At 38.4% G+C, this 11697-nt stretch overlaps 1 protein-coding gene across 7 annotated transcripts in view; it reads left to right on the top strand.

Annotated features, from left to right (window-relative positions):
- Positions 1–4591: 4591 nt before the first annotated feature.
- The window catches only part of LOC110530472 (suppression of tumorigenicity 18 protein), a 62614-nt gene continuing 55508 nt past the window's right edge, over positions 4592–11697 (top strand). For 3 of the 7 annotated variants that reach the window (XM_090182487.1, XM_021613560.3, XM_090182486.1), the window contains exons 1-2: positions 4633–4735; positions 5745–5901. In XM_090182487.1, the coding sequence (XP_090038613.1) occupies positions 4697–4735; positions 5745–5901 (196 nt within the window). In that variant the 5' untranslated portion in view covers positions 4633–4696. Of the gene's footprint in view, positions 4736–5744; positions 5902–11697 lie in introns of all 7 variants that reach the window. The other 4 variants (XM_090182489.1, XM_090182485.1, XR_016482587.1 and 1 more) reach the window with 3 other exon arrangements.

The raw sequence follows: 11697 nt of genomic DNA, 5'->3' as shown, positions 1-11697 counted from the left end.
GCAGGCTTTTCCTTGTTAGAACTTCTTGCTGTTTCTGTTCTCGTCGTCAGAGAGATGGAGAGATGTTTCTTTCCCTCCTCTCTCCTCATTTGCGTTTTCATCTAGGGGGAGATTTGGGATTTGTCAAACGGTTTAGAATGCTTTTGTATGAAATTATGGAAGATATGCACTCTACGTTCTAGATTAAGTAAGTAGGTTAATCAAGGGCACTATGTCACGTCACATCTACAGCTATAGAAGTATCCCATTGATTCCCACAATGACATTAGTGATTAGCTTTCCCATGCCCATAAAACACATTACCCATTATAGCTCATTATGACAGTAATTAATCAGACATGTAGCAAGCCAGACAGACAAAACATCAGTTTGATCATTTGAATATTGCCCTCGTCATGATATGTTATTAAGAGGCATTAATTACCATTAATTAATTAACATGTGCAATAATGTTTAATGATTAATTCAAGTTATCAGTCACCTCTCCCTCCAGGCATCTGATTGACAAGATAAAGTATAACACATAGATGTTTTTTTTAAAGGCTAACAGCCTGATGCATCCCTTATTAGTTAGTCATTCCAACATGTACTGTATCACACCCAGAATCTAGCTGTCACTTCACCATTTCCTTCTATAATGCATATGTGCCTCACACCACACTCACGTCACAACAGCCACTGCCATCTCACAAGTTGATACAGGGGGATGTGATTCAGTTCCAGGTTTTTCTAGGGTTCAGAATCAAGATGTAGCCCACCAGTCGTCCACTGTGAGATGTCTACAGAATATGTATTGTAGACTCTAAATATGTCTACAGAAGATGTATTGTAGACTCTAAATATGTCTACAGAATATGTATTGTAGACTCTAAATATGTCTACAGAAGATGTATTGTAGACTCTAAATCTGTCTACAGAATATGTATTGTAGACTCTAAATATGATGTCAATAGAAGATGTATTGTAGACTCTAAATATGTCTACAGAAGATGTATTGTAGACTCTAAATATGATGTCAATAGAAGATGTATTGTAGACTCTAAATATGATGTCAATAGAATATGTATTGTAGACTCTAAATCTGTCTACAGAAGATGTATTGTAGACTCTAAATATGTCTACAGAATATGTATTGTAGACTCTAAATATGTCTACAGAATATGTATTGTAGACTCTAAATATGATGTCAATAGAAGATGTATTGTAGACTCTAAATATGTCTACAGAATATGTATTGTAGACTCTAAATATGTCTACAGAATATGTATTGTAGACTCTAAATATGATGTCAATAGAAGATGTATTGTAGACTCTAAATATGTCTACAGAATATGTATTGTAGACTCTAAATATGTCTACAGAATATGTATTGTAGACTCTAAATATGATGTCAATAGAAGATGTATTGTAGACTCTAAATGTGTCTACAGAATATGTATTGTAGACTATAAATATGTCTACAGAAGATGTATTGTAAACTCTAAATATGATGTCAATAAAATATGTATTGTAGACTCTAAATATGATGTCAATAGAAGATGTATTGTAGACTCTAAATATGATGTCAATAGAAGATGTATTGTAGACTCTAAATATGTCTACAGAATATGTATTGTAGACTCTAAATATGATGTCAATGAAATATGTATTGTAGACTCTAAATATGATGTCAATAGAAGATGTATTGTAGACTCTAAATATGATGTCAATAGAAGATGTATTGTAGACTCTAAATATGTCTACAGAAGATGTATTGTAGACTCTAAATATGATGTCAATAGAATATGTATTGTAGACTCTAAATATGATGTCAATAGAAGATGTATTGTAGACTCTAAATATGTCCACAGAAGATGTATTGTAGACTCTAAATATGTCAATAGAATATGTACTGTAGACTAAATATGATGTCAATAGAAGAAGTATTGTAGACTAAATATGTCAATAGAAGATGTATTGTAGACTAAATATGTCAATAAAATATGTATTGTAGACTAAATATGATGTCAATAGAAGATGTATTGTAGACTAAATATGTCAATAAAATATGTATTGTAGACTAAATATGATGTCAATAGAAGATGTATTGTAGACTAAATATGATGTCAATAGAAGAAGTATTGTAGACTAAATATGATGTCAATAGAATATGTATTGTAGACTAAATATGATGTCAATAGAAGAAGTATTGTAGACTAAATATGATGTCAATAAAATATGTATTGTAGACTCTAAATATGATGTCAATAAAATATGTATTGTAGACTAAATATGATGTCAATAGAAGATGTATTGTAGACTCTAAATATGTCCACAGAAGATGTATTGTAGACTCTAAATATGTCAATAGAATATGTACTGTAGACTAAATATGATGTCAATAGAAGAAGTATTGTAGACTAAATATGTCAATAGAAGATGTATTGTAGACTAAATATGTCAATAAAATATGTATTGTAGACTAAATATGATGTCAATAGAAGATGTATTGTAGACTAAATATGTCAATAAAATATGTATTGTAGACTAAATATGATGTCAATAGAAGATGTATTGTAGACTAAATATGATGTCAATATAAGAAGTATTGTAGACTAAATATGTCAATAGAAGATGTATTGTAGACTAAATATGATGTCAATAGAATATGTACTGTAGACTAAATATGATGTCAATAGAATATAGACTAAATATGATGTCAATAGAAGATGTATTGTAGACTAAATATGTCAATAGAAGATGTACTGTAGACTAAATATGATGTCAATAAAATATGTATTGTAGACTAAATATGTCAATAGAAGATGTACTGTAGACTAAATATGATGTCAATAAAATATGTATTGTAGACTAAATATGATGTCAATAAAATATGTATTGTAGACTAAATATGATGTCAATAAAATATGTATTGTAGACTAAATATGATGTCAATAGAAGATGTATTGTAGACTAAATATGTCAATAAAATATGTATTGTAGACTAAATATGATGTCAATAGAAGATGTATTGTAGACTCTAAAAATGATGTCAACAGAAGTTCTAGGCTTTTTAGTTCAGTTTTAACACTGACTATCAAGTAACACGTGTCTTTCCAGTGGCTGAAGACCTCTACATCCACATACAGTTATGCCTCTTAAATTCCTTAACCTCATACTTTAACGGTATGAGCTATAAGCATTGTGGGGTGTTTTAGGAGGTGGCACAGGTCAGAGGAAGTTCCCTCCAAACAGTCACAGTAGGCGGAGACCATCAGAAATCGACTAGGCATTTGAAAAGAAAAAATGTAACTAGGCAAGTCAGTTAAGAACAAATTCTTATTTACAATGATGTCCTACCGGGGAACAGTGGGTTACGTGCCTTGTACAGGGGCCGGGACAGAATGACATTTTTTTTTTTTTTTATCTTGTCAGCTCTGGGATTCGATCCAGCAACCTTCTGGCCCAACGCTCTAACCACTAAGCTACCTGCCGTCCCAAAGTTTAACTGGTTTACAACCTTTCCCAACCGTTCCAGGGACCACCAAATCTCCGCCAAAAGAACCACTATTTGCGGAGTCCTGGATATATTTTTTTTTTACATAAAATATCGTGGACGTCAATTTTAGCAGTGAACGTATCTTATTAAAGACCTATTATTATTGTTATTATTCTAAACAATTTGCATTGTGAAAACTATTTTAAAATAGCTTATACTACGATTAATAGTCGCAGCTGTCATTATTTAAAATAAAATGTAAGTTTTATCAACACTTTTTTGCGGACCTGCTGCAGTACCCACAAGGACCACAGGTTGGTAACCACTGAACTAGAGATCCACCATCTTTGACACAGCATACCTTTGCAACACATAGGGGAGTGACATCAAAGGTAATGTATTGATCAGAAGTTAAAGATTTCATGAACAACTTACAATAAGCATGTTGGTTGGTGTGCTAGCTTAAAAAATATGCTATGAAAAGGGCACTTCACAAAAGTTTGCAAGCGAGTTAATATCTATATAACGTTAAGGAAATACGTTAAAAATGACAAACGTGTGTGGTTGAAGTCCACAATTTGTGACGCTTAACTATAAGAAGTGAAAATATAACTTGTTAATTTGTAGTCCTCAATGTTTTTTTTGTGACATGAGCTACAACTTTACAAAGCTAACTATACTACTTCTGAACACCACCAGAGGTAGCTACTGAAATCAATCTGTTGATACAATTTATCCATCCTGTTTCTTTATTTGTTACAGCTATTTTCCAAGTGAATACCACAACTCATAGAGAGACTACAGGACAAACATGGCTGTGTCCCCAAAAAGAAGAATGAGGAGCAGAGGTAAAGTGTTTATAGCCAGCTGCTAAACTGAAAAGCTCACTGTCTGTTCAAATTGGGAGGGAGGGAAGATTTTTTTGCAACAGAAGTTGCACTGTTGGCCTGTTGAGTGTGGTGTCAGCCGGTCCCAGACCCAGTGGCCCTCACTATGCTCTGCTGAAGGGAGGGAGAGTGGCTAATGGCTGGCCACAGCTCAGGACATGGCCTTGTTTGTTCATGGTCCCCCATCTCTGAAAATAGTTATGCTGTCTGCTTTGAATGGACAGCGTTTTTCTTTGTGTGCTCGATCAAAAGGGGGCAAAGTTAGTCAGCAAGTTGCATAGCTATCTGCATTCTAATTCTTCCAGCCTCTCTTGTATCAAGTTTGGAAACAATGTTTGACACTGTGTTTGACTGGACTGGGATGCTGGAGGTAGGAGAGATGTGTTTACCTCCCCAATACTAGATAGAACTAGATTCTAATTCCGTAGTTAGCCACTTCTCAAATATATCTACTACAGTAGTGTACAGTAGCCTACAATCATCATATAACCCTCAGAATATAATGCATACAAATGATGGTACAGTGAGTATAAGCTATGTAGTTAAAATATTTCTATGCTTTTTTTTTATCTGATCTATTTTCTAACAAGGTATTTGCCTATGAATCCCTGGCACTTTTGATATTACCTGAAGGCAAATGGTACAGATTTCTACAAGTTATTTACAACAACAGCCAAACCATTCCTCTGGAAACTAGGCTGCAGATCAAAGGATTGGTTTGATCTCTACTTAGCATATTTGTTTAACCTAGCCAGTGATTCTGAAAAGTGCACAAGCTTTTGCCGTGATATGCAGAGCACCCTTTATCTGTCTTTTTCTTGTGTTAGCTCTGGATTTAAGTACTTTCTGTATTTAAGAGACAACTGGATTTGCCAGCTTTTGAAATTGAGTTGCCCACTGCTAGCTGTCTTGGCACCCAGGGACAGATAACTAGGTACGTTCCACCGCTAATCCTGATCGGCCTTGTAATAGTATTTGTGGACTGTACAGCACTCAATTAGGGCATAATGTGCTTTTTAAAAATTCCTTTAAGTTGGATTAAAATTGAAATCATGTGCAGTTTTTGCATATCTACTGTTTACTTTTTGAAGTATTGTTTTATAGCAGTTTTATTCAGGCAATGATGCTCTGCTCTGCACACATAGATGCAAAATGTCAAGCAAAGAAACAATGTTCAAGTGCTCTAAAAAAAATATGCCAGGGCAATCGGGCCATTTTCTGGAAAGCTTAAGAGAATGCATATGCACACAATGCCCTAATTCTCTCTTACTTTGGGCATGGAGAAAGACGGGCACAGGTTTATTGAGAGCCAGAAAAGGGGGCACATAACTCACAAGAGGGATAAACCTGGGAAGTCATGCTGTAAATGTGTTTTACAGGAAACAATGAAAGGAGCAGACAAAGCGATTGTGGCAAAGTCCTTTGGAATATGGAAAAGCAGCTCTCAAAGGTCCAGGACCATGGAGAAGCCGGATGAGTCGTCCGAGGAGAGCAAGGAGAACCTTTCCAGCTGCACCTGTGAGTCCCTGCGAAAAGGTAAGGAACCAACAACCGATGGAGGAAAAGTGCCTCTACCTTATTTCAAATAGTCATAGGCCTATGTCTCTCGGCTCATTTTTCTTGTGGCCATTTTAATTATTACTAGCAACATTGTTTTTCATTTGACTCTCCAGCTAGCCTGCTCTTTCCAGCCAGTGAACAAACAAACAAACAAACCACATTGTTGGGCAGGAGAATTCCTTTTGAGGGAAAGTGTGTCTCCAATGATACCACGATGCCAGGAAAAAGACAAAGCAAAAAATAGCTAACACAAAAACAGTCACAGGTGCATGGGACTGAGAGAGAACCCAGTGAATGGTCACCGCAGTCCCCAGGAGGTCTTTCAGTGTAAGCCAGTGCAGTGGGTGGACTTCTGACAAGGACATTGGTGAGCGGCCAGGTGGAGTGGGTAACTGTGAATGCTCCTGTTTATTCTTTTCACATGCTAATGTACCTCCAATCTGACTTGTCTATGTGGAAAAAACTTTACTTTTAGTTTACGTTTATCCCTACTAAATATTGTACTACACTTACAAATATGAACTCAACATGCAATGATTTCAAAGATTTTTCAAAGAGTTGCAGTTCATATAAGGAAATCAGTCAATTGAAATGTATTCATTAGACCCTAATGTATGTATTTCATATGACTGGAAATAGAGATATGTATCTGTTGGTCACAGATACCTTAAAAAGAAGTGGTGCTGTGGATCAGAAAACCAGTCAGTATCCGGTGTGACCTCCATTTGCCTCATGCGACACATCTCCTTCGCGTAGAGTTGATCAGGATGTTGATTGTGGCCTGTGGAATGTTATCTCACTCCTCTTCAATGGCTGTGTTTTGTTTCTGGATATTGGCGGGAACTGGAACGCTGTCATACACGTCGATCCAGAACATCCCAAACATGCTCAATCGGTGACATGTCTGGTGAATATGCAGGCCATGGAAGAACGGACATTTTCAGTTTCCAGTAATTGTGTACAGGTCCTTGTGACATGGGGCCGTGTATTATCATGCTGAAACATGAGGTGATGGCAGCAGATGAATGGCACGACAATGGGCCTCTGGATCTCGTCACGGTATCTCTGTGTATTCAAATTACCATTGATAAAATGCAATTGTGTTTGTTGTCTGTGGCTTATGCCTGCCCATACCATAACCCTACCATGGGTCTCTCTGTTCACAACGTTGACATCAGCAAACTGCTTGCCCACACAATGCCACAAACGCTGTCTGCCATTTGCCCGGAACAGTTGAAACTGGGATTCATCCATGAAGAGCACACTTCTCCAGCGTGCCAGTGGCCATCGAAGGTAGGCATTTGCCAACTGAAGTCGGTTAAGACGGTGAGCTGCAGTCAGGTCAGTACCCTGGTGAATACGACGAGCACCCTGAGACAGTTTCTGACAGTTTGTTCAGAAATTTTTCGGTCATGCAAACCCACAGTTTCATCAGCTGTCCGGGTGGTTAGTCTCAGACCATCCCGCAGGTGAAGAAGCCGGATGTGGAGGTCTTGGGCTGGCGTGGTTACGCGTGCTTCTGCAGTTTCGAGGACCGTTGGACGTACCGCTAAATTCTCTAAAACAATGTTGTAAGCGGCTTATGGTAGAGAAATAAACATTCAAGTCTCTGGCAACAGCTCTGGTGGACATTCCTGCAGTCAGCATGCCAATTGCTCGCTCCCTCAAAACCTGAGACATCTGTGGCATTGTGTTGTGTGACAAAACTGCACATTTTAGAGGAGCCCTTTATTGCCACCAGCACAAGGTGCACCTGTGTAATGATCATGCTGTTTAATCAGCTTCTTGATATGCTCCACCTGTCAGGTGGATGGATTATGTTGGCATAGGAGAAATGGTCACTAACAGGAATGTAAACAAACATTTGAAAGAAATAACATTTTTGTGCATATGGAACATTTCTGGGATCTTTTAGTTCAGCTCATGAAACATGAGACCAACACTTTACATGTTGCATTTCTATTTTATTTTTTTCTTATATAAATTGTGCCTTCCTGTATTATACTTACGCAAAAATGCATATTCTATTCTTCTTAGCCATTTACTTTATGTTCGTATTTTGATCTTTTATTATTTCTTACTGCAAGTAAGCTTTTCGTTGGGTAGTGTATACCATGTCTATCCTGCACATACGACTAATAAAGAATGCATCTTGAAACTTGAAAAACGTAAAACATACAGAAGCATTTTGATAACTCGTTTACATTCAATGTAATAATTGATGATATGCATTGAAATTGAATTAGTGTGCAGGATGGTAATCCTGTGTTACATAAAGATTAACAGGCCTTTTTATTGGTACTGTAGGGTCTGACTTTCCATCCTTAATTGATGTAACTCTATTTTGTCCACAATTACAGTAACATGTATTTGGCTTATCAGCATACACTGTTGGCACCAAATATTTGCAAAGGGCAGATCAAATCAAACTGTATTAGTCACATGCACAGGTGTAGACCTTACAGTGAAATGCTTACTTACGAGCCCCTAACCAACAGTGCAGTTTCCAAAAAATATGGATAAGAGATAAAAGTAACAAGTAATTAAAGAGCAGCAGTAAAAAATAAAATAACAATATATACAGGGGGGTGCCGGTACAGAGTCAATGTACGGGAGCACCGGTTAGTTGAGGTAGTATGTACGTGGAGGTAGAGTTAAAGTGACTATGCATAGATGATAACAACAGAGATGCGGGTAGAAGTTGTTTAGAAGCCTTTTGGACCTACATTTGGCGCTCCGCTACTGCTTGCCATGCGGAAGCAGAGAGAACAGTCTATGACTAGGGTGGATGGAGTCTGACAATTTTTAGGGCCTTCCTCTGACACTGCCTGGTATAGAGGTCCTGGATGGCAGGAAGCATTGCCCCAGTGATGTGCTGGGCCGTTCACACTACCCTCTGTAGTGCCTTGCGGTCGCAGTTGCCATACCAGGCAGTGATGCAAAACTATATTCAAACACCTCACAGTTCTAGTGTTTGAGGGGGAAAATGTCAAAAGGCCTCATACCTACAGTGTAAGAAAAAGTTGTTACCATCCTCTCAATGGTGCAGCTGTAGAACCTTTTGAGGATCTGAGGACCCATGACAAATCTTTTCAGTCTCCTGAGAGGGAATAGGTTTTGTCGTGCCCTCTTCATGACTGTCTTGGTGTGCTTGGACCATGTTAGTTTGTTGGTGATGTAGACACCAAGGAAATTGAAGCTCTCAACCTGCTCCACTGCAGCCCTGTCGATGAGAATGGGGGGCGTGCTCGGTCCTCTTTTTCCTGTAGTTCACAATCATCTCCTTTGTCTTGATCACGTTGAGGGAGATAGGCTCCACATTCTGTTCACACGCACCACTGTGTGGACAGTATGAACAGAGACGTATGTGGATTATACGAATAAGATGATTCATTCCATCTAGGTCGATGGACCCACAATTCTGTCCACTTTACCAATACTCCATGTTACTCTCACATAATTCCAACCTGACAGTAAATAGCTATAGCTAACTTTAAAAGAAGAATGAATGAAGAAGGTATAGAAATGTTTCTAGTACAGGGTAGCCATATATCCCTTTCCAGAAACTGAATTTGAAAGAGACATATGCACAGATAGATTCAAGTGAACTCTATTAATAGCATCAAAGGCAGCATTAACATCTGCACCTCTAGCATATTTTCTGTATAACCAACCACTACAAATGACATGCTGTGTTCCTAACCCAGCTCCAACCCTGAATTACTGTGTGCTCAGTGTAATTATAAAGGAGGATTGTTGTCAGGACATAATGCAGAATGCCAGGTACACACTGGCGGTGTCTCCCATTCCCACAAACTCACAGAGCCGTAACTATGTAGCCTACAATATGTACCCTAATCTCTAAGGTCAGCAGTAATTAGTTTAGATTTCTCTCTCTTTCTTGTTAACCTGAAATCAGCCATTTGTCTGATGATAAAAATAAAACATGAGGGAAATGGAGAAAGCGCAATACTTTGGTGCTCCATTCTTCCTAAGCCTGTTTAGGTCAGGGAGATCATTCAAGATTAAGTTCGAAATTGGACGTCTATCCATTTCCTTATGATGTCGGGAAATGCCTTCAAAACTGTCAGTAGGGGAAACGGTGAGAGCTATTACGGTCAAGTAGGCTTAGGTGGTGTAGATGGCTGGAGGATGGGCGTAATCCCATGACTCTGGGTCAGAATGCTGCGTGTTCAATCCCAGTGGATTGAAGACAAAATACCTAAAGTGTTGCTTGTTCACCCTCGATCATCTCCTTGTATTGGTGGCGGAGAGCAGGTTTATAATGAAAGACAAATTCCAGAAAAATAGGTTAAAACATGAATGAATGAATCTCCTATAGCTTGTTATTGCCTGTTGACTGCAACAGCTATACTAAAATGCCCACTACATGCTCAACCTGCTTCCAGCCAAACAATGACAATGCAGACACTACAAGAAAACAAGCTAGATTTAGCAAACATTTATAAATATAAAATGGTCATCTATTTATTTTATTTTATGCAGACTAGCTATACAATTTTAAAATCTTAACAAATTATCTAAAGGATTATGATTATTTGCTGGTTAAAAAAGCTGCAAGAACATTAGTTTGCACCCTCTATCTTAATGGAAAGGCAGGGTTGGGTCGTCACTGTGTAGGGTCGTCACTAGTTAACACAGCCACAAAGTCCCAATCTATTTCTACTTTTTCTCTTCTTAAAATTGCATTTTAAATCTCTCACATTTACCCTAACTTTAACCACACTGCTAACCTTAGCCTAACATTAAATTAAGAAGTAAAAACTCATTTTAGTTCTCATAAATTTGAGCCAATTTCGACTTTGACTGTTTTGTTGAATGGAAACCCAAGTGTAGGCTACAGAGAAAAGCTATTTGGCTCTCAGACGACTCATGATTAGGAAGAACTTTGCAGCAGGTGTTTCTGATTTAATTAACATGCCGTGCTGGTGGTTGTAACATTTTAAATAAATCCAGCCCTGAAATGAAACGTAGGCTGAAAAGAAAGTGCACATCTCATAGGAAAATACACGTAACATGCTGACAACACCACTCGCGCATGTTGATTTTGTCAACCCACACCAGATGCGTTCAGGACATGCAGGTTTCTCGTAATCTCTCCTCCTTCAGGCCTCTTCTTCTTTGGACTTTATATGGCGGTTTGCAACCAACTTTTTAAGGTGCATTACCACCAGCAACTGGACTAGAGTGTCGACCTCAGTTCATCTTTCAATCAACCAATTGGGTATATGCTCCTACAAACCAATGAGGAGATGGGAGAGGCGGGACTTGCAGCACGTCAAGCTTCAAAAATAAACTCAGCAAAAAAAGTAACGTCCTCTCACTGTCAACTGCGTTTCTTTTCAGCAAACTTGACGTGTAAATATTTGTATGAACATAAGATTCAACAAGTGAGACAAACTTTACAAGTCCCACAGACCCTGAAAGGGGGGGGGGGGGTCAAAATCAAAAGTAACAGTCGGTATCTGGCCACCAGCAGCTTTAAGTACTGCAGTGCATCTCATCATGGACTGCACCAGATTTGCCAGTTCTTGCTGTGAAATGTTACACCGCTCTTCCTCCAAGGTGCCTGCAAGTTCCCAGACATTTCTGGGGGGAATGGTCCTAGCCCTCGCCCTCAATGGGATTGAGATCCGGGCTCTTGGCTGGCCATGGCAGAACACTGACATTTCTGTCTTGCAGGAAATCACTCACAGAACGAGCAGTATGGCTGGTGGCATTGTCATGCTGGAGGGTCATGACAGGATGAGC

The sequence above is a fragment of the Oncorhynchus mykiss genome, chromosome 8 (genome assembly GCF_057628025.1).
Source record: "Oncorhynchus mykiss isolate SJ-2025 chromosome 8, ASM5762802v1, whole genome shotgun sequence".
In the NCBI taxonomy this organism is placed as follows: Eukaryota; Metazoa; Chordata; class Actinopteri; order Salmoniformes; family Salmonidae; genus Oncorhynchus; species Oncorhynchus mykiss.
The sequence above is the reverse complement of the archived record's forward strand: the minus strand, read 5'-3'. Positions and strand labels throughout refer to the sequence as shown.